Source organism: Rhinatrema bivittatum, chromosome 8 (genome assembly GCF_901001135.1).
Source record: "Rhinatrema bivittatum chromosome 8, aRhiBiv1.1, whole genome shotgun sequence".
Classification (NCBI taxonomy): Eukaryota; Metazoa; Chordata; class Amphibia; order Gymnophiona; family Rhinatrematidae; genus Rhinatrema; species Rhinatrema bivittatum.
Window position 1 is genome coordinate 157,067,175 of NC_042622.1, and position 24,334 is coordinate 157,091,508.

Sequence of the window (24,334 nt, forward strand, 5' to 3'; positions counted from 1 at the left end):
CCAGAAAAAGTCTTGCTTTGTCCTTCTTTTTCTATGTAAAGAATAGTCCCTCTAGTTCAGAAAAGGATGCCAAGCATCCTGTGTTGCTTTGATTGAGATTCCAGCTTGTCAGCATACATAGAGTTAGAAAATTTTATTGGACCTTGCTCCTACAGTCAAATTCCACCACACTCCCTGAATCCAGCTGGTCAGTCCTGTCTTAAATAAATATGTTTTAAACAGATAGAAGACAAGGGAAAAGAAAGAGATGAGAGTGAACAGAGAGGAACGAGGCCTGTGCTGAGCACAGGATATGGGAGGGGGGGATGTAATGAGAAATGAAGGAAGAGGACCTTGAAAGAGATCAGCTTGAATTTCAGATGAAAGAGGATGGTGGATCCAGTGAAGAGATTTTGGTGTATGTGGGGATGGCAGAAAGAGGGGATGTGCAGGACAGATAGAGGTTGGGGAACAAGACAATGTTTTTAGGTGCTGTGTTCTGAATGTATTATATGGGACAGTTTGGGAGATAGAAAGCTTGAAGAGAAGCAGGTTACAGTATCAGAGAGACAGAGAGTCAGGTCTTAGCTTGGGTTGTTTCGATCATAAAAGGACAGGACAGAATTATTCACCTTGGCTTCTAAAAGGTGCAGTATTAATATTCTCCTAGTTTATCTCTGCTTTCTGCTGTTTTCATTCTATAGGTCACTTCACCCAGGTGGTGTGGAAGGACTCCCGGGAGGTTGGCGTTGGCATGGCGACAGATGGCAAGGGGTTGTTCTTTGTGGTGGGGCAGTACAACCCTGCCGGTAACATCACCAATGCGGGATACTTTGAGAAGAATGTGTCGCCCTCTGGGATGGGCGTCTCCGTGCAGTCTGGAAACAGTGACAGGTGGAGACCCACCGATGATAGAAGCCAGGTTCCAGAGCCCAGCAAGAGCAGAAATGCACCAGGGGGCATTTCAATGGACTACAGCAGGCGTGGTAAGAGTCATTCGGGGAAGGAGAAAACTTGCTCCAGGAGGATCAGCTCCAGTTTAATATCATCTGATAGAAAAAGGGGTGGTACATCAAAAGGACTGAAGAGAATTAATAAAAGAAAGTAATAAGAAATGCCTGTGATAGTTTCTGTAGAGGATAATTATCAGAAGACTTTTAAAATCTCAGGTAAACTAGCTGTCGGAAAGTTGACCAGTCCTTATCCTGAATAAAGTCACCTGAGGGTCAACAATACGCATACTTAGTTGGGGAAAAATTAGGCTTTCCCAGTGGGGGAGGGAAACAATGCATCTGCTTTAGGCTAGGGGAGGAAAACAATGCATCTGTCTTTCATTTTCAAGTCTATGAACATTTATTATCAAGAGAATGTTAGGAAAGCTCTGTGTTAGAGCTGGGAGTTAGCAATCTGTTAGGGTTCGCTCTTCCAGAGGGAGGAGGAGTTAGCAATCTGTTAGGAATCTCCTCCAGGAGAGGGAACAGTTAGCAATCTTATTCTGAACTGGCTGCTGGATACTCTTGTTGAAGGAGGAGTTAGCAATCTGTTATGAAACTGTAATGAATCAGCTCCCTTGGTGGGAGGAGTTAGCAATCTGTAATGCTCTTCTCCAGGAGAGGGAGGAGTTGGCAATCTGATATGCTCAGTTCCTGTAAAGGGAGTAGATAACAATTTGTTATGAACTGTTGCTGAGGACCCCTGTTGGAAGGAGTAGCAATCTGTACCAGCAGAGTGCTTGGAGAGGGCACTCAGCTGTAGAGGAAGGTAGATAAGTGAATCCTTGGGCCGATGGCAGATGACAGCGCCCCCAGGAGGATATCCTGAGAGGGACCAATGTCTAGGCTGGGTTATGGAGACAGACACAGATAGTTCTTTTATTAGACAGGTTAGTAGAACTACCAGAGGTGACAGTAGTGAGCTGATATGCCCGGTAGGGCTGAAGTCCCTCAGATACTGGAACAGCGATCCCAGGGTGGCTGAGCTGTAGAGAGACTATAGATAGTGAGTAGACAGGGTATGCTGTGTTCATATCCAGAACTAGATAACCAATCTCACATAAGGTCTTAAAGAGGCTCAGTAGCTGGAAAGGGTTAGGCCCTCGAGGAGCGAGTAACTGGTTCCAGGGAAAGCTCTGAGAGAGCGATGGTAACTCACAAATGTCTGTATCTGTGATAGCTTCTAGGCAGTAGAGAATCTTCAGAGTGTTCAGGAACATAGGAACCAGTACTCGCTCCTCGAGGGCCCATCTGCAATCTGAAATAAAGAAAAGAGAGCGAGGCCCCCAAGGAGCAGGTACCCCTGGTAAGTCCGAGGAGGCAGAGTAGCTTGGATGAATTCGTAGCAAGTCCATATTCTTATCCTTGTCCGAGTTCGTGTCCTTGCTAACTCGATTAGTTAGCGAATACTGAGACCTTTTATATTGGAAGCGGATGACGTCAGTTCAGGGGGACGCCCCCGAGGTTTGCGCCCTTGCTGGTACATTAGTCGGGGCACGCGCGCGCCCTACGTCATCAGGCAGCATGGTGGATCAGCAGCATCGAGCCAGTCCGGGAATGCCGGAGGGACACTGCATGGAGATGCCGTGGCTGTAGCCGTCCATCAGATCCAGAGTGAGTCACCACAGAGGTAGAGAGGGCGGAGTGAGGGCGTCTAGCAGTAATGGACGCAACAGAGAAATAGTACCTAATATTGGTAGTAAGCTGTCTAACTTATATGGCTAACTTGCTGTGCCTCAATCTGCCCACTATATGCCCACAAGTTATGCGGCTAACATTTTAGACAGATAAGTGATTTATGTGCCTAAGCAGCAGCTGCTGCTTTGAAAATTGCCCTCATTGTGGTGTTTGTCACAGTTGATTATGGTATAATGTTAGGTTGCAAGTGTTGGGAATAGAAAATGACTGTTGAAATGGCTTGCATCATTTTTTGGCTAATGGGATCAATTTCTTGGGGGAAATCTGCAGTGAACATTGTTGTTTTACGAACATGGACCCATGGGCCAAGGCAGATTTGATGCCCCCTGCAGGGAGGAAGCCAGCAGGTCCTGATTGTCGGCAGGCGAACTCAGACGAGGCAGAGGCCCACCTGGAGCTTCATCTGTACCAACCCATGTTCCCCTTAGGTTGAGCCCTCGGGTGCCAGGGCCGGCAGGTCTTAACTGGGGGCCTCTGCCGATAACTGAAGATCTGTTGAAGAGACTGGAGTGAAAATGGAGTCAAAGGCAGGCTCGGGTCAAAGGCAGACAGAGTTGAAGTGGAGTCCATGAAGCTGGCCAAGGTCAATACTGGGAAGTTCGTCTAAGGAAAGATGGAGCTTGCAGGCAGGCAGGAAGGGAAGGGGCGGCACAGGAAGCAAGGCACACAGAAGAACCAAAGAGGTGACCACAGAAACTTGACGAAGAAGACGGGAACCACAGGAGCAGAAAGACAAAGACACCGAAGAATAAGGGAAGTAAAAAAGGACCATTGAGGTTGGAAGTGAATACTGAAGATGCTGGGAGAACTCACACTACTTAAGGAAGTAGGGGACCTGTTGTCAATGCACTGGAGCAGTATCAGAAGGGGCCTAATAAGGCCAACATGCTGACATCATCCCGGGGCTTTGTGAGGCTTTTTCCCACTGTGAGCCCTTTTTTTATTTATTATTTTTTTATATACCGACATTCGATCTGAGATATCACATCGGTTTACATTCAGGTACTTACTTTAAATTAAAGTAAAGTAAGTCACACATGGGCCTAGGGAGCAACAGGCCTGGATCGCAGTACCCATCACATATTGGCAGCATCTTGTTATGTAGAGGGGTGGCTGGTATGGCCGGGACCACCAGCGGCGTTCTTCCACGTGCAACAGAAACGGGTCTGAAAGGTAGGAGCGGTGGTCTGAGAGACGACCCATGGACCGCCGATCATAACAGTACCCCCCTCTTAAACCCCCTTCCTGAGGCCTTGGGTTTTCCAGGGTAGCAGCAGTGAAGATTCCTCCAGATCCCAACTGTTCTCTTGGCTCGGGTGGTAGCTTCCACAACGAAACAATTGGTTTTCTCCCCTGGTTCATACAATTTCAGGGACAGAAGCAGAGCCTCATTTGAAGGGATGGTCTCTTCTGGGCTGATTGACTGTGAAGAAGTGTTCCTCTCTGGACGACCAGGAAGAGGAGAAGCGCCCTTTTCCGGTTGCGTTCAGGTATGCAGAATTCGTATCTCTGTGTTTTTTTTAGTGATAAAAGACTCAAGCTTTTCTTTGTCCTGATTATGTTCTCTTTCCAAACTTCCTTGCTTGGACCTCTCTTGACCCCAGATTTCTTGTATTTGCTCGTAGAGTTCTTTAAGGGTATTTTCCTGGTTCAGTTTGAGCTTCTCTGGATTCCTTATAAAAGGGTCAGAAGTCTTGGAAGGATGGAGGCCACGATCATCAGGCAAGACAATCCTTTGGATTCCATACAGAATTTGATACATCCAGGTCCCCACTGGATAGGTTCTGGTGAGGATCCATCAAATTGTGGCTGGTGTCACTGGAGCCATGTTAAGCCTAACAGAATCGGGCTCATGGCTCTGGACAGTATGTATGAAGCTAATGGTCTATGTGTGTGAGGGGCCAATACATAACATAAATGGCACAGTGGTCTGGGTCACCCATCCCAGAAGGGAGTCCCCGTAGATGGATGAAAACAAGCTTCTGCTGTATGAAATTCCTTCTGGAGCTGGAGTCCACCAAGGCTCGAGTGGAGAAACAAATGGAACACTGCTGCAACGTAACTGGCATGAGGACCTGAGGAGTTGAGATAGTCAGGTCTAAGGTCATCTGTCCAGATGACTCCAGGCATGGCAAGATTTTCTTTCTCGCTAGGCATTGAGCTAAGAAGTGATCTTGAGCCATGCAGAATAAACAGAAAGTTGTCTGCATTAGGTCCTTTCCTCAAGTGTCAAACGAGAGCGACCCAATTGCATTGGCTCTTATGTTGGCAGGGTCATCAGCATGGCAGAATCAGGCAGAAGCAAGGGTTGAAGTGACGGGGCCCAGGTTATGTCCATCTTTGCTGAGCAGTCTTCTCGGTACCTGTCTTGGAGGCACCTATCGATCTTCCCCGTTATGTTTGTTATAATAGTTGGTATCAATTCATGACGTCAGATAATTATTAATTGAGTTTGATGTCATGGGTGTACGATCTGAAATTATATTTGAAACTATGAGGTTAATTTTCAAGGGGTTTGCCTGGGTAACCTTTGAGGTACCTAGACAAATTGTAATATTTGAAATTCCAAGTAAAATTTAGCTAATTAAAAAGGAGGAGGGCAGGGAGTGTTCCGGGAATGAGGCATAATTTTAGCCAGTTAGCCGGGTAGTGCAGATATTGAGTGCTACATGACTAAACTTTCCCGGAAAGTCTGGGAGCGGCAAATGCTGCCCTACAGTTACCCGACTGACTTTACCTTGGAACTTTCCACTCACCGAACTGCTGAAATTTGGCTTTTATAAGAACAAGAACAGACATTTCTCAATGTTCTTAATTATCTTCAGTGTTTGAGATATACGACCCCTTTTTTTATAATCAGACATGTATAGTGATTACAGAAAATGCCTCTCGTGTGATATTTTAATATCTCTTTATTTTTTAATACAGATCTTTATTTTTTTTTCTTTTTATTTGTGTAACCCCCTTCAGTATCCTCACTGTGAAGGGGGATATAGAGTATGGTTTCATCCTGAGCAGGGGAAAACTTTACTTCTAGGACCTCAGGGTACATTGGCTTGGACTCTGAATAAACAGATTCACTATTAATCAATTAATTAATTAATTGATTGATTTACTTATTAAATGTATAATGTGAGCTCATCCAAGTGTTCGAGGTGGCTTACAGTAATATTACATACATAATTAGGGCAGACATAATAAAACAATAATATTAAAAATAAAGATGACAATTAAAATACATTTATAATCAAAAAACAGATTCATCAAAGCTTGCAGAGTCAGGCTGAAGTTCCATGAAATAATGCTAATACAATGCTAATACTGTGAAATGCACAATCTGCTGATTTGTAAACTATTATTTCAATTTGGGCCTTAAGTCTCCAAATTCTTGCGTGAACAAATAAGTTTTCAGTGCTTTCTTAAATAATTTAGCACATAATATTATTATCTTCCAGAGGGAAGATATGGAAACCGAACATGCTCGTTCCCTAATTATGCCAAGATGCACAAATCTAATCCAGGGAATTTTCAAAAAGTTCTTATTAGCTGATCGCCACAGACAGGGTGGTTGAATTATACACAATGCAGCATTAAACCAAAGTATAGAACTGTCTTGAAGGAATCTATGAATTAGAGACAGGATTTTGTACTGGATATACCACTGGACGGGCAACCAGTGCAGGGATGACAAGATAGGAATTATGTGCTCTTGTATCCCTGCACCAGTTAGCAGCCGAGTGGTGGCATTTTGAACAATATGTAATGCTCTGATGGAATTTGCTGGTACTGCAAGATATAGGACAGTATAGTAATCAAGACTGGTTAGCCCTAGTGTCTGTAAAACTGTATAAAAGTCATATGGGTTTAATAGTGGACGAAGGCATCTCAACATATGGCATTTAAAGAAAGATGATTTAATAATATTTTGAATGTGTGATTTCATGGATAAATTGGTGTCAATGATGACACCAAGATCTCTGGCATAACGCTGAATAGGAGTAGAATAACCATCAAAAACAATGACTAAAGGAGCATCAAGTGTGTGTGTGTGTGGGGGGGGGGGGCGGGGGGGTTGTCTTTGAGTGCAGTAAGCATAACAAGTTCAGTTTTTTCAATGTTTAACAGCAGTTTGTTGTGAAATAGCCATCTCTTGATAGAGTGTAAACAAAGAGTAATGAGTCCAATTGTGTGGGACCAGGAGGATGTGAAGGGCATGAAAAACTGAATATTGTTGGGGTAAATTATAGAATTTATGCCAAGGCATGCCAGGAGTTTGCATAAAGATGTGAGGTATATGTTAAATAATGTTGTCGATAAGGCTGACCCTTGCAGTACTCCTGTAGTTATATCCATCCAGTCAGATACTGAATTTCCTAGTTGGATCTGCTGCTGATGCCCTGATAGGTAAAATGTGTTGAATATGGAGGCATAGAACACACTTGAGGCAGCTTTCATCGCAGGCAGGAAGAGAAGGGGTGAGCCCTCACGAGGCTCTTCCTTTTATTGTACATTCATACAAAGGCAGATGATGTGTCATTACATGATTGGCTACTTTCCCATAGCAACAGACGAGTCCCTACACTATTGGCTTTGGCTCAGGGGGTGTGCACGGATCATTTCATTGGCTGCTGAAATCTATACCTCCTGACTTTGTCCTGCCTCTGACTAGGGAACACCCAGCCCTTATTTCAGGCAATCAGGATTAATTATAAGCCAGAGAAATACATGAAGTCAGGTATCCTTTCCTAGGCAGAGAGGCTTAAGCACAAGTGATGCTTTAGTCAGGCAAAGGTCAGGGAGAAGGGAAGATAGTGTTTAAACCCTGATGAAATGGCTTGCTGGCAAGCGCATATTTCCCACATCTCACCCTTTCTGTTTTTGTTTAGGTAGCTCAGTAAAGCTTTAGACCCTTACTGAAATCTGTTATGTCTTGGTATGGGCTGGAAATAGGGGAAGGGGGATTATGGAGAGAAGAAAGCTGATTCGACGTGGTGTGCCAGCTGCCGATGAGCTCCTGAATCTCCATATCACCCAGAGCTGGTGCAGCGTGGTGTGCCAACGCTGCAGGGCTCATGATTCCCTATTAGGCATCTTACAAGACATCTTTGTATCCGGGCTGAGAGCAAGGTTTCAATATGGATATGAGGTTGGGTATGCACTGAATACAGCATCACAGGCAAATAATTAAGATAATTACAGTAATTATAATAGAAATCACCCCTTTGAGACCAGAAATATCAGGGAGCCAGGACCATAGCCAGTCCCATGGAGAAGTAGGTATTCTGCCTGAAAATGGTGCATCAGCAACCATGGTTTCTATCTGCTCTATGGTATGTGTGAGGTTTGCTTTATAAACTGATATGTACACACAGCAATGAGATCCAATTAATGCACAAACACCACCCTTTAAGGCTAAAATGGTTTCTAAGGTATAGCTGTTCTGTAATGCTACTTCTCTAATCTGAGAGACTTCTGTTGTGAGTAGTTTTAATGCATGGACTGTCGGATTAAATATGGCAGTCGTCCAGTTAGCTAGGATGTGTAAGTCTCTGTAATTCATATCTGTCCCCATTGGGGGAAACAGGCTTCTAGCTATCTGAGTTTCTGTATACTTTTCTATGGGATTATTTATCGCCTCCCTTTTGTTACGGAGCCTTGCTTTGGGTAAATTTTTGACTGCATAGTATGAGGGGAGGATGTAGCCTAAAGTGCATCTGTCTCTCCATCTTGGGGGGAATGTGCATATATGCTCTACGCCCACATAACATCCATATGTTTCCTAACAGATTAGTGGACATGTCATTGGTTATCATTTGGGCTATATAACTACAAACGGTAAATCCCTCATCCCCTCTATATTTTCTGCACCTGCTTGGGTCTCCCACTGCACATCCTGAAATCTGCCAATTGCACATATATGTGGTATAATTATGTAAGTGTTCAGTGATTAATACAAAAGTTCAGTTACAATATGGATATTTCCCACCTGAATCCCCTTTCCGTCCCCTGTATCATAGTCCCAACAAAGAGCGGCAGTCTCTTGAATACAGCTACCAATGTGTAGTATGGTATTATTAACTGGAGAGTTAATGAAAACCTCTCTGTAAAGGATAATTAGTCCATACTGTAAGGTTAAATGGTACAGCATGCATCAGTAGTTCTCCGCAGGCTTGGGTTGGCATGAGTGTGCAGAATCAACAGTCTGTTCGATTCAACAGGTGTGAAAAGTTCTGTGCATCGAGAATGTACATGTTGTTCTGTCAGAGTCCTTGTTCTGAATTCGCCATAGCTGGAGAAATAAGGCAAAAGATGAGGGTACAGAACACAATTGTTAATGAGTTGGCATTCAGGCAAGAAAAGGGCGGCTAATAAGTTCTCTGGAGTTTTCTCAAGGCCTTGCTGTTCTAAGAGTTGTGCAGGTTGGTTGGATAGGGCCTTGATCTGTCCCCAGGTCATGTGGTGCTGCTTTTTGCAAGGAGTCCGGTCTCTGTCCTTCTGAGGGCTGTGGAGGCTCAGGGAGAAGTTTGGGATCGGGTCCTGTAGACCTGGACACCTTTCCATCGTTCCACAGCTTGATATACCTGTGGAAGCAAGCAGAGAAACATATCCTCGTTCCCCATTTTAAGGGAACGGGACCGTACCAGACATTAAATATTCTATACAAAACTAATGGCTGTGGGTGACTAACCCTAGTCCCATAATGATTACTCATGGCTGTGGTCTTAAATTTGATATGTTTGAGATGATTTAAAGTGATTTAAAACAATACTTTGTTCTTGTTCAGCCAGTCCTTCTTAGGGGGAAATCCAGGGGCAATCCCTCCTTTTTCTTTTTGTTTGGTCCAGAGCTCTTAAGGGTATGATTGGCTCTTTCCACAATGGCTTGCCCTGTGGTGTTGTAGGGGATGCCAAATAAGTATTTAATGTTCAATTATTGACAAAATTCATGCAAAGAAATGGCTGCAGTAAGCAGAGCCATTATTAGTTTTCAGAACAGAGGGTAACCCCATTATCAAGAAAGTTTTTATGCAGTGATCAATTTTCATTCAGTAAAATAGCAATAAGTGTAAATTAATCATTTAAAGGAAAAGTCATTTGTAGGAAGCTGAATCACAAATGACAAGTATGTCAGACATTATATTAAACATATGTTACACAAGACTGACATATATTCATTCATCCTGCAAATATTCATTCATAGTCTTCTTGGCATCAAGACAGACAACAGATAACACATAATTTGAGCTAAAAATCTTATCAAAAAGTTATCAAAAACAAAATTAGATCAAGGATCAAAAGTATAAAGTCAAAAGGTGTTAGAAAAATGTTAAAATAAACTGCAAAGTGTTCACCTTCACATCTCCTCATGGCAGGAAGGCTGTAAATCTGGAAAATATTAAAAACTGGCATACAGCAAAAATATATTAAGGTAAGGATTAAAGTGAGCTTTTTACTTTTTTAACCTTGAAGAAATCAATTCTATTATTCAATTTAATAAAATCAATTTGGATTTGCAAGAAAAGGTTTGGGAGGGATTGCTTTAGATGTAGCAACCTCTATCAGTAAAAATTTTAAGGTTCAGAATTCTGTATAAATTTTGTGAAAAAGAAAATAAAACTGAAGTGTCCTTAATACAGAAGGTCTGTAGGCCTGAAAAATAAAAACTATTTTACAACAGAATTATTAAAACAATAATATAATATAACTTGTAGAATAACATAGCGCCTCCTAGTGGAGACCCCATCATTACTTTATAGATTGCAACTATTGTGCCAGGTTGCAATCAATAATACTCTGAGCTTACTTTCAATGTGGAATATCAGAATAGAATTTCTTCTTATAATTATTAGAATAGGAAATTAAACACGCTGTTCAGTAATCTCAGTTCAGTATTAACGAAGTTTGAAAGTATTAAAAGATTAAATAACATATAGAAACTAGAGAGAGAAACTGCAGGACTAAGTCCAGTTTTTTTTTCTTTTCAAAAGTTCTCCCTCCCTCCCCCATGAGTGGCAAGCAAGAGTTAACAGAAAGACAGTAAAGGGGGGGAGGAGCAGTGTTTCTCAAAAGAAAAGAACTGCACCCAAGGAACTAATCCTTCAGTCAATAGGAACTTAAAGATAGCATTGTTTAACAAATCAACCAGAGACAATGGCTTGGCAAGGACTTGCTGATTCCTTGCAGACAGATTCTATTTTAATTTACTTTTGTCCTGAAAGGGAGAATTACAATAAAAATCTGTGCGCTGGCAATTCAAGCAATTGCTTATAAACTTAAATCTCAGAGAAATTGAGTCATTTTAAATGTGAGCCAAATTAATTTTGCAAAAAGTGAACATTTCACATGTAATTTACACAGCAATTGTTCAAATTTCAGTACAGTTTTAACATAAGGCTGTGCATACACTTTGTGGGGGAAAATACTCTCAAAGTATGCAGATTTTTTGTAACTGAATTCAAAGACTAATAGAAACCATTTTTTCCAAATCTGTACCGTTTGTTAAGAGAAATCATTTTTTTTTCAAATCTGTACTGTTTGTTAAGAGAAACCATTTTTTTTTTCATAGTGATATTTTCTTTGCTTGTAACGCAGGAGTGCAGCTGCCTGGCCCAAGGTCTTATACGCTGATTTCTTTGAAGACCTGGGGGCATAGCCACTGCTCATGGCGCTCCGGGCTGCACTCAACTCTATTGCTGCCACACCCAGCTCTTTAATCCCTTTTGTAATAGGAGAGGCTTGAATCCCTTTCAATAATTCCTCTCTTGTGAGATTTCCATGTTCTAGATGAAATCCCATGCTGACCGCGGCACATAAATTGTTACCGGGAGCAGTGGTTTGAGATGGTAATTTACCTGGACAAATTGGTGATGCAGAATTAATGACTGTCTCAGGCAATGGCAAATGAGGGTACAGGGAGTGGTTGGTGGGGGAAGGGGGTTGCAGGCAAGATGGAGGAAGGCTAGTTTTTCTGACCTCAGTGTTTCCAGTTTCCTGGGGCCTTTTCTCTGAGGTGGACGCAGAGGAAGCCACAGGAGCCATGTGAGTGTGTGTCCCCAGATGTTCTATTTCATTTTCTGTCCCCCCTTTGTTCATGGTTCTTTTCTGTGATGGGGAAGGCTTGAAGTCCTTCCAACAATTCTTTTTCTGTAAGGTTTTCTTTCTGCTGAAATTCAATGCTATTCGCCCCACCCAGGCCAGGTTGTGGCTCAATTGTTCTCAAGGACTGCTTTTCTAAAGAAGTGGGGAAGGTGTGAATGGGCTTGGGTATGGGTATGGAGAGCTGATACAAAGAATTTGCTGTCTCTGAGGGAGACTGAGCATAAGATGGGGGAAGGGTATTCTGATTGAGTCTGCCTGCTTCTAAAAGCACATGGTTTGAAACTGCTGTCTTTAAACTTTTTTTTTCTATGTGTTCGATGGCCTCTGTACATTTTTGCCAGATTAATCTTTGCTTTATGGGAGCTCTGGGAGCCGTATGAAGACAATTGCCGATTAAAATCCAGTCCTGGGTATTTAGAGTTCCAGCCTCCATTGAATACCAAGGGCAACGGCAAGCTATTTCACTTATTAATTTTTCTAAGTCCCCCAGGCTGATTTGCGCTATTTTTCTTCTGGTGATGAAATAATGATTATTGATTATTTTCTGCAGCTCCCTGGCATGTAGCCTCTGCTGTACAGTCAAATCATTGCCCATGCTCACGAATGTGGGGAACAAACTTGCTGAGAAATACTTTAAAAATTACTAAGAAGTACTTTTTTAAAAATATTTACGATTGCAAAGCTATGACCAGCCGAAATGAGCATGGAGTTTATCATCACTGTCGGGCTCACCAGATGTTGAATATGGAGGCATAGAACACACTTGAGGCAGCTTTCATCGCAGGCAGGAAGAGAAGGGGTGAGCCCTCACGAGGCTCTTCCTTTTATTGTACATTCATACAAAGGCAGATGATGTGTCATTACATGATTGGCTACTTTCCCATAGCAACAGACGAGTCCCTACACTATTGGCTTTGGCTCAGGGGGTGTGCACGGATCATTTCATTGGCTGCTGAAATCTATACCTCCTGACTTTGTCCTGCCTCTGACTAGGGAACACCCAGCCCTTATTTCAGGCAATCAGGATTAATTATAAGCCAGAGAAATACATGAAGTCAGGTATCCTTTCCTAGGCAGAGAGGCTTAAGCACAAGTGATGCTTTAGTCAGGCAAAGGTCAGGGAGAAGGGAAGATAGTGTTTAAACCCTGATGAAATGGCTTGCTGGCAAGCGCATATTTCCCACAAAAATGAGAACCAGCTTTAGTACATTCCTCACTATTCCAAGTGACTCAAGGCGTGAGAGCAATATGTTGTAATTGAGGATATCAAATGCCTTGGATATATTGAGGAGTAATAAGATGTAAATGGGACATTTGTCAAAACCTCTAAGCTAATGCAGGAAATTAGTAGCATCTCATTGCTAAAATCCTTCCGGAATTGGAACAAGAATGGCAAGGAGGAGACCAGGTGAAAACTGGCAACTTCTTTAGGATCAACATTAGGGTTTTGGGGGGGGGTTTTAGAGTAGGTCCAATTGACGGGTGCTTCAAAGAAAGTGTCATTATGCCAGATGCCAGGAAAAGATTCACATTTTTGGTTAATGGTTCAGAGATAATATCTCTGATTGTCTTAAGTAGAGTAGTACAGCAGGGTTTAATGGAACATGTAGTAGTATTCATTTTTGTTATTAACTGTAGCATAATTACATTTGAGACGGGATCAAAGGAACTCCAAGTAGGCAGGTCAGTAGGTGGAGTGCTTTCAATAACTGCAAAATCATTTGGAAACATAAGATATTAGCAATTTTTGTAGAAAAAAAAGATGCAAAAAAATTACAGTAAGCAACCATATAGTCACTATGTTAGTTTTCATTTTTAGATGTCAGTAATTTCACATTGTGGAAGAACTCTGCTGAATTTTTGTCTGAAGAGTGAATTTTACAAGAGTAAAACTCCTTTTTTGCTCATTAACCTGGTTTATATAGGATGTTGTTTGCCATATAAAGCTGCATATTAGAAGCAATTGGATATTTACACCATTTGAGTTCAGTTCTTTGAATTTCTTACGTCCACTTTTTAAGGAGGAGTTGAACCAACTGGCCTAATTTTTACTAATTTTAGAGGGGCAATTTATTAGACACCTCTGATATCATTGATTGCCAAAGCTCAACTGCTTGAATAATGTTATTTGGCTTAAAAGAAGCCACTCTGGAGATTAAGGGTATGGTGCTATATATACGGTATATATATATATATATATATATATATATATATATATATCAAGGAAAATTTGGATCGAGGATTTATTTGTTCTTCTTCATCACTTGCCCAAGTGGGTTTCTTTTTTTGGCCAGGAAGAACAGCTCACTATGCCCCTGTATTGATTATAGGGGTCTCAACTCCATCATGAAAAAGAATTGCTATCTGCTACCCTTGATTTTGGAGCTTTTCGATCATTTACGGGGCGCCCAAGTCTTCACCAAGCTGGACATTCAAGGGACATATAACTTAATTCAGATCCAAGAAGGTGATGAATGGATAACCACCTTTAATACCCGTGATGGCCACTATGAATACATGGTGATATCCTTTGGCCGGTGTAATGCCCCCGCAGTGTTTCAATCCATGGTGAAGAAAATTTTCCAAGACTTGCTTTACTCTCATGTTGTGGTCTATCTAGATGACATCTTGATTTCTCCAAATCCCTCTCGGAACACCGGATCCAAGTAAAACAGGTTCTCTGGAGACTATGAGAACACAATGTATACCTGCCCCAAGCTCCCCCTGTGCGCGCCGAGCCTATGTTGCATAGGCTGCTGGCACGCGCAAAGCCCCAGGACGCGTGTAAGTCCGGGGCTTTCCTGGGGGGGGGGGGCGTGTTGGGGGGCGTGTCGTGGCCGGTGCGTCATTGGGGCATTCTGTGGGCGGGGCTGGGGGCGTGGTTCTGGTCCAGAGGTGTGGCCGCGGCCTCCGGACCAGCCCCAGGACCGGAACATGGCGCGCCGGCAGCCGGCCCGGCGCGTGCAAGTTACGCCTGCCTTGGGCAGGCGTAACGTTTCCAACAAAGGTAGAGGGGAGGTTTAGATAGGGCTGGGGGGGGGGGGGGGAGAGTGGAAGGAAAGTTCCCTCCGAGGCCGCTCCGATTTCGGAGCGGCCTCGGAGGGAACGGAGGCAGGCTGTGCGGTTCGGCGCACGCAGGATGCCAATTTTGCGCAGCCTTGGGCGTGCCAAACCCGGATTTTAAAAGATACACGCGGCCTTAACAAAAAAAGGATCCGATACTAAGAACTAGACTATGCCTGCAATCCAAGCTTTTCAGTTACTCAAGCAGAAATTCACCCAGTCTTCTTGCCTTCTCCATCTGGACTCTGTCAAGCCATTCATCTAGAGATAGATGCATCCACTCTTGGGGTGTTATGCTCAGGCTTGTGAACCCTTGGGCCGATGGTAGGATGGTATACCTTTGGAGAAGAACCGTAGGTTCTCCTGTCGGGAGGCGAGGCAGGAACAGAAGATGTGACCAGCTGACCCTCGGCACTGTAGACAGAGACGACTGTGGAGGCGAACGAAAAGTCGTGACGTCGGGAACGGAAGTGTGTCTTCGCCACTGGAAGTCCGCAGTCCCCCCAGGAGGAGCCCGTAGGGACCCAGACCGCTGGGACTTAGGTGGACCTTTGAGAGGTCAAGGAAATGAACGTTCGGTGCAAGAGCTGACTGGAGCTTCACCCCTGGAAGCCCGCGGTCCCCCCAGGAGGAGCCCGTAGGGACCCGGGCTGTTGGGACTTAGGTGGGCCCTTGGAGAAGAAGGTCAGGAAGAAGTCCAAGGTCAAGTGCCAGAGGGTCATCGCTTACCAGTCTGAGGTCACACGCCAGAGAATCACCGCTTGCCAATCTGAAGTCAATACCAAGAATCACCGCTTGCCAATCCGAAGTCAGGAACCAGGAACACCAAGACGAAACAGGAACAAGAAATCAAGACACTGGAACTCACTGAAGCAAGCAGACCTAACCAACGTAGGATGTTGCCAAGTCAAGGAATGAGCAGAGGAAGCCTCCTTATATACTTCCTCTGCCCTGGATCATTGGAAGCAGATGAGTATCATTAAAGGGATCAGGGCCCTTTAAGTCAAGCCAGGGGGCGCGGCCTCGTGCCTAAAAATGGCGGCAGCCTTCTTGGATTTCCTCCGCGGAGGAAAGCCAGCAGAACGCCGCAAGGGAGGAGCAGGGACGGCTCCCCACCCGTCGGTCAGACTGCCGTCCGGCCCCGGAGAGACAGGCACCGGCCCAGGAGACCAGATCACGAGTTGCCGCCGTGGGTCGCCACCGCGGTGGAGGTAAGGGGCCATGCCCGTGGCCGTCCACGGGCACGGGACACAACATGGGGTAGGTGTTGTCCTTTTACAGCATAGTTGCAATGATACGCTGATGACCTGCCCTTACTTCTCACGGAAATTCTCACCAGCGGAGAACAATTACATTATCGGTGACTGGGAGCTCCTAGTGGTCAAAATGGCATTAGAGGAATGGCAGAAAAAGGCAACCCAAGAATAAAATATAACATATGAAAAAACAACAATTACACTCCAATATCTATAGGCACATCAAGATATCTTGGGGAAAATATTGTATCTATATTTAAATGACCTTCATAATGACACCAAAGAACTGTATCGTTTGTTTAGATGACTAATGTCCAGAATGGCGTCAGAGTAATCATTGGTCATAAGCTGTGCATACACACTTATAAGAGAATAATACTGTGTTTATTGTATTTTTGTATATGCAAGAAAAAAAATCACTTAAAGCAATGTCCGCACTTATCTGAAAAATCATTCTGGAGATCGTTGGTGATTGCTCAGTTAAACTGAGGAACAAAATAAACTTTAATGAACTCCCAACGTGGCAACGTTTTGAGAGCACCACTTTCTGCTTCAGGAAATGCTGTTATCTGTCAACGTCCTGCATTCATTAGATTTGTAAACAACTTCTAAATAAAAAAGAAATAAAATCTTAATAGGTAACAAATGCTTGTACATATCTTAAAATCTGTCTATATTAACAAATCAGCACTGTTGTCAAATCCATTATGAAATGGGTGACCATTTACTATCGAATGATGTGTCCCAATAGAGTTTAAAAAAACAGACCTAGAAAATATAATATATTACAATCACAGCATCTGTTGGAAGGCGCTAAATATGTGGTGACTATTTATACAGAATAAACAAACAAAGGAAAAACCAAATATAAATTTAATGTGCTCACACCACAAAACATTAAAAAAATTTTTGTAGTACATTTGTGAGCACATTAAATTTGTATTTGGTTTTTCCTTTGTTTGTTTATTGAGTACATTGGTTGGAAAAACAGTAGCTCTTGGTTGAGTTCTGCGACTATTTATACAGACCATAAAAACATGGAGCACCAGGCACAAGCTCAGAGGCTAAACCCTAGACAAGCTTGTTGGTCTTTGTTCTTTAATCAAGTTGATTTTGAGCTGCCAGCCATCAAGAACCAATCGGGTGAATGCCCTCTCCCAATCCTTTGATGCTGAAGGGATGCTGGACATTCCACAACCTATCAATTCAACCAAAATTGTGGTTACTGTGGCCCTTTCAGGTCCCCAGGCAAGATCATGGTACCTTGACATCTGCAACAGAAAGTCTTGGAATGGGAACAGAACTTCTGCCTTTCTGATCATCCTGGTATTACCCAGACTTTGGAACTTATGGTGCGACATTACTGATGGCCCCTGTTAAAAACTGACATTTGACATTATGTGGGGTCCTGCCCCATATGTACCATACACAAAAGTAATAATATACAACCGTGGGAGTTGTCACAACTGCTACCTGCCCCCCATGGAACCCTGGACCAATGTGTCAACAGACTTTGTTTGTGACCTTCCTCTCTCTAGTGGGAATACCACCATATGGATGGTGGTGGTCAGATTCTCAAAGATGACCCATTTCATTCCTTTACCTGGTCTTCTGTCCACTTCAGAATTGGCAAGGCTGTTTGTACAGCATATCTTCTGCTTACATGAACTGTCCTGCCATATGCTTTCAGACCGTGTGGGTCCAATTTACTGTCCGCTATTGGAGGGCACTCTGCCGAAAATTCAGAATCACCCTGAATTACACCTCTGCCTATCATCCCCAAAGTAACGGGCAGAACCAGCGAATGAAGAAGAACTCAAAATATTCTTGCGTGCAGACATCAACCTAAGGCAGGATAAATGGGCTTCCCTGCTCCCTTGGGCCAAGTTCGCCCACAACAACCACATCAACCCCTCTTCCGGCTCCTCGCCATTCCAAATCATCTTTGGATGCCATCCATGTACTCTCAAACCTCATCCTACACTGGATTCTTACCCAGCGGCCACTTTGACAGGTCAAGAGCCTCTAAAATTATGGCAAAGAACCCACTAACTCTTAACCTGAGCAGCCAACAGTTTTAAGTTTCAGGCAGACAAGAGGTGATGCCTTGCACCTAACCTTCATCCTAGAACACCGGTATGTCTCAGCACAAAGAATTTTCACTTACGAATGCCTTCACTGAAGTTTCGTACATCAGATAGGCCCAGTAGCCTACAAACTTCGTCTGCCTGCGTCCTTCAGGATACATGACATCTTCCACATTTCACTACTAAAACCAGTCTCATTCTCCTGGCAAAGAAAATTGCTTCCCCAGTCTTCACCGGTCACCACAGAAGACACGCAGTATGAAGTAGAGATTTTAGATGCTCATAGGGTCTGAAATAAACTCCTATATCTTATTGCCTGAAAGGGGTTTGGACTGGATGAAAACTCCTGGGAGCCAGCCTCCAATCTCAAAACCCCACATCTAGTTCATGCCTTTCCTAAGAAACCCAGACCCATAAAGTGGGGGAGGGGGCTTTGGGGAGGGGGTACTCATAAATGGTAGCTCGTGAGTATGTTCTGCCAGCCGCCTCACTTGACCTAGCTTTGCTTTGGACCTCTTTTGACTGCTGCCTGGACTTGACTCTTCACTTCAGACCTGATCTTGCCTTGCCTGCCACCTGCTTTGACCTCTGGCCCGTTCTTCGTGTTCACTGTCTGCTGCCTGCCTCAACCACTGGCCTGACCTCTGTTGCTGTTGACTGCTGCCTGCCCTGACTTGTGCTCTGCCTTGGACTTTCACCTCCATCTGGCCCTAAGGTCCCACCTAAGACCTGCTGGAGCCAGCAGCCAAGGGCTCAACCAACAGGGAATAGGGTTGGTATAGGTGAAGCTCCAGTTGGTCCCCTCACAGGGCATCACTGCCAGCTGATGGGTTGGTCCTAGTGGATTTGCCCACTAGGCAGTGCCAACCATCCCTCAGCACAAGGGGTCCACTTCTCCACCAAGGATTACATAATTAAGATTAATGACAGTTGTGATGAGGTTTGATCCATAGTAGCATTGTACTGAAACAGTCAATCAAGTTTTTATAAGATACATTATGGACATGCTTATGGAAGGGTAATTGCCCATAGCAACATCTCTCAGTTGCAACAGGAATCAGGTCTCCCATGAACAGTACCAGGTATGCTGCAGTGCTTATACAATAAGTATTTTTTATTTTTACAGTGTAAAAAGCACCTCAAATAATTGCAAAATAAAACAACAAGACTATAAACACTCCAAAAAGCAGCCATAGCTGACAACCACATTGAAATTATTAAACCTAATCAACCTTCGATAAAGAGGAACGTAGAAGCCAAACCCAAGACTGAAATGAAACTAGTAAAACAGCAAATAAAGCTAAATACTCGTTTACTCATGCACACATGAAGGAGCATGCTCCTTAGTTATGCTCCTTCTTGCGCGCGACTGAGGCCTGCATTCCTCCAGCACACGGAGCCTCTGGTGTTGCAGCAGGAGTTTATTCAGCTGGTTTTAGTGACTTTGCCATGTGTGTGGTGATAGCCTCAGCATCGGGTGGGAAATGAGCAGACTCAGATTAATTGTGTTAATCCCAGGCTCTCTTTTCTACTTCTCTGTTTCATTTTGCATTTCTTCTCTTTTTGTAAATTTGTCTCCAAAATCGATCTTTCACTTTCATTTCTTTTCTTCATTTTTTTCTGCTTCTAGTCACTCATAGCTAGACTTCACCCTTCGCCTTTCAGTCCTCAAAAGAATATAAGAACATAATACATGCCATGCTGGGTCAGACCAACATCAAACCCAGTATCCAGTCTCCATCAGTGGCCAGTCGGGTCACAAGTATCTGGGAGATCCCCGATAGTTGATCTTTTTCTTGTATCTCACACCCAGGAATAAATGCTGGCTTTCCCCAAGTCTACTTGGCTAATTTTATGCACTTTTCCTTCAGGGACCTGTCTACTTTTGAACTGTACTGTTAGTTGCTCTTCATATGTTTGCTGGCAATAGATTCCATGGCTTGATTGTATGCTGAATGAAAACATGTCTCCTACAATTTGTTTTAAACTTGCTGTTTGCTAGTTTCATGGAGTGTCCTCTAGTTTTAGTATTGTTTGAAAAGGTAAATAACCATTCCCTATTTACCCCTTCCACCCCACTTTTATACATTTCAATCATATCCCCTCTCAGTTGTCTCTTTCAAAGCTAAAAATCCCTAATGTGTTTAGCCTTTCTCACTAAACAGGCTCTGTAGTTCCTTAAGCAGCTCTTTCACGCTGTCTGATCCCACCTCTGATACCTGGAGGATCAGCAACAATGACTTCCAGCCACACACTAAATGTCCTCTGAGTTTATCTGCTCAGCTTGAGCAGATGTCAGTGGAGATTGTCAATTTTTTCTCAGCTGAGGCACAGCCATCTTATCTCTCTGTTCCTCTCTCTCAACTCCTTTCCTTTTTGAAACCAACCGGTGGCACACTTTGAAAACAACTCTCCTCTTTTGTTAGTTCATGAAATCAGGCGGCCTGAAGCATGGTGCAGTCTTATGATGCAATGGAAGGTTAGAACAGCCATGCATTGCTGAGTGGGTTGCCAGCTGTGAAGCACGAGTGCTCTGACATTTCTTGTGTGACAGGCATATGGAGCAAGGTAGGAGGGCATTACATTAAAGAATAAAATACATTTTTTTTCAAAGCCTTTCTTGAGAATTTACAATTTCCAAAAATAAGAGACCTGGAGCAACCTGCTTCCAATTTTTAATGCTTACAAAACTGAGTTATTATTTTAACTCCACAAAACTGCAAAAAAAATTCCAGTTTTGATGACACAGCAATCCCATTGCTGTCGATGAGAACTTTAGCAAAAGCCTGTTCCTAGGATCCTAAATGCTCCTCCAACTCTGAGCACAACTATTGTATTGTAGAACCTCTGGTCTTAATTGCAAATTTAGGGTTATATTTTTCAGGTAATTAGGTGTATTTGGTGAGTACAAAAATTGCTGTTTATCAGGGTTTTCACAGCGCAAATTAAAATGTTCGGTACATTTTTAAATGGATTTAATAAAATAAAGCTGAGACATTGTGAACACTCTTTGGCTTACCAGAGAACAGATTAATTCTGAACTCTGGCTATCCTTTTGCATTTTTTATTAATTACAATAAAAAATTAACAAAAGTCTCCTTATCGCAGCAGTGCTGGAAACAGAAATAAAGCAGTTTACTCACATAAGTCATTTAGTAAAGTTCCTGCTTTCTCCTAATCTTGTTTGGGGCCTTTCTATCACTCTGGGCCCTGTTGTCTATCCCTCTCCCCAGGGAAATGCCCTGCAACCAAGATTCCCTTCTGTCTGTCTTAAGGTGGACCAGGCTAAATGCCTGGTCCTGGACTTTTAAGGAGGGTCTAACATATTCCTCCCCCTCAGCTCAACTTTGTAAGCTTGAGCATCTTCCTCTAGCTGTATTAACTCCCAGGAAAGTAAATCACCATTCATATTTTCCTTTTCCACTCTGAACTGGCACTAGCCATTTCTTTTTCTAGCAGAGGGTAGCGTCAGTATGGGGCCTTTTACTACTAGTATTTAGCATTTCTATAGTGCTACATGGCATTGGGACAGAGTATACCGTCCCCTTCCACATCTGTTCATTCCTTTAGCCAAACTCAAGGGTCCTACCTTTGTGTGTAGGTTGTTTAACTTCTCCAGAGTTACCCTCCCCAAATTTGTTTTGGAAAATCAGTTAAGGGTTCCCAGGAGACTCATGATTCCCTTTCATATATGTCACCATGCAATGCTGAAACAATAAGGTCCCTGGCAGTCTTAGACACTGGGACCTCTCACATTTTTCTTCTGGTGCTGCCTCATGTGATTTGAACATCTTTGACTCTATAAGGTACATGTTCTCAATGTCCTGTGGAGAGGCTTCCAGTTGTGAAACCTCCATTCATGCAGTCTGGACTGGTCTGACTGGCTGTAAGCTGGCCCCACAGAGTTATGAACTGGGGAAAATTGTGTCCCAGAACAATGCGGTAGGCTTGTCTCACTGAAATCATCAGTAGGACCTGACTAGTTGTGTACTGCTGCTGGTAACAATCTATTCAGGTGAGTGTTACCTTATTCCTGTAATTGATATACATCTCCTGGGCTAGTTTCTTATTAATAAGAGTCTTTATTCACCCTGAGTTTATCACTCAAGACTTAGGGACCTCATCCAGCTCAACTGGGATCACAAGGTCCCTAACTCTTGAGTGAGATATATCAATGAAGTTACAGCTGTGGAGCTTCACTAGATTATGCTCCTACTCTAGGTCTTCAAGCACTGGACAATCCTCAAAAACATGATCTTTCACTGCACCATGGGAATATACCTGTGGGGCTTGCTCTTCTTTAACTTCCGTGCTTCCTATAAAGTTGTTTTTTTTTTCTTCTTTATCATAGGGGCAAAACTCCTCCTCAAGTCCATTCTCTGCACCTAGTGAGCAAAAGGAGAAAATACCTGCCTCCTTACTACTTCTTTGTGATGGTATCTCAGGGACTCCCTTTCCCTTCAGCCTCAATAGTTATCTCCTCTCCAGAGTTTTTCCTTTGCTAGTGTGAACCTTAACCTATAGTGCTGGATGGGTCACCAGGTTGATGCCCAAAGCTTTGCCCACTTTATAGTGACAATTGCTGGCAAAATTTACATTTATTAAAACTTATTAAACACCTAACACAAAAAGGTCTAGGCGATTTACAACATACATACATAATATCATTAAAACAACAACATGACAAATGTATCAAAAACACAAATCATCAAGTTTCATAGAAACCACAATCTCAACAATATTATGTAAACAAATAATACATATGTAATCAGACAAAGATAAATCCTAAATCATACCTAACAAAAAGGTATAAAAATCTGTCATGGCCATAAATTCTAGAAAATACTAAAGACCCGATGGAGCAGAAAATCTTTCAAAAGCCTCTTAAATTTCTTTACGTTGCCCAAAGAACGCAGCTCAAGAGGAATGAGATTCCATAAAGATGGAGCAACAATTGAAAACGATGTCTCTTTTGTATAGAATAGACAAGCTTGCCACACAGAAGGAATATCGAGCAAGTTTTGTTGAGAAGATCTTAAACCTCTAGTTGGTTTATAAATATGTAGCAATGCACTTGCCCAATGAGAACCATCTAGACTGAGAAGCTTAAACACGATCATTACAATTTTAAATTCAATGCGTTCACGCACAGATAACCAATTCAATTTACAAAGGATTGGTGAAATATGTTCGGTCCGTTTCGTATGAGAAACCAGCCGGGCAGCAGCATTTAGTAAAAGTTGCATAGGTTGCAACGTGATCTTGGGTAACCCTATAAACAGGCTGTTACAATAATCTAGATGTGGAAACAGTATAGAACGAACTACAGTCAGAAAATCATGATCATAGAAAAGATGCCTTAAACCAGCGATCAAACGAAGCTTAAAAAAACCAGATTTGATTACCGCTCTAACCTGTGGTTTAAAGGACAAGGACGCATCAAGCAGAATTCCCAGACTCTTTAGGGGCTTAGTAAAGGAAATTAACTTTTTGTCAATCACAATTAACTCTTGATCAGGTTTAACATGAGGAGAATGAATTAACAATATTTCGGTTTTCTTAGTATTTAAAGATAATTTGTTTTGTTTTAACCAACGCTTTATCGAATCAACACACAATTGAAGGAGATCTACAGTTTCTTGCCAAGACGTCTGCACCTTGATATAGAACTGTATATCGTCGGCGTAGAGTTTATATCTGTCCGTGATAATGGCCAACAGCTTTGTGATAGGGGCAAGATATACATTGAATAATGTGGCCGACAAAGCCGACCCTTGTGGGACCCCTGTTTTTAACTTTTGTGGGGCATATGATTGTTGATTTAAATGATTCAAATGACCTCTCTTCCCATAATTAAAACAAGCTGGCAGGACTGAGTTCTGTGGCCGGAGTACAAAGTAGGGAACCAGAGCTGTCCTGCTCAGAGGATCCTGGTGGGGCCACTTGGCAATAGTGATCATAACATGATCAAATTTAAACTAATAACTGGAAGGGGGACATTAAGTAAATCTACAGTTCTAACACTAAACTTTCAAAAGGGAAACTTTGATAAAATGAGGAAAATAGTTAGAAAAAAACTGAAAGGTGCAGCTGCAAAGGTTAAAGGCATGGACATTGTTTAAAAATACAATCCTAGACATGCAGTCCAGATGTATTTCACA

General features: G+C 42.8%; 1 protein-coding gene across 3 annotated transcripts in view; it reads left to right on the forward strand.

The window, feature by feature from the left end:
• Window positions 1-24,334, forward strand: part of LOC115097266 — a 199,237-nt gene that overhangs the window by 103,766 nt on the left and 71,137 nt on the right. For all 3 annotated transcript variants that reach the window (XM_029612932.1, XM_029612934.1, XM_029612933.1), the window contains exon 5: window positions 684-965. In XM_029612932.1, the coding sequence (XP_029468792.1) occupies window positions 684-965 (282 nt within the window). The remainder of the gene's footprint in view (window positions 1-683; window positions 966-24,334) is intronic.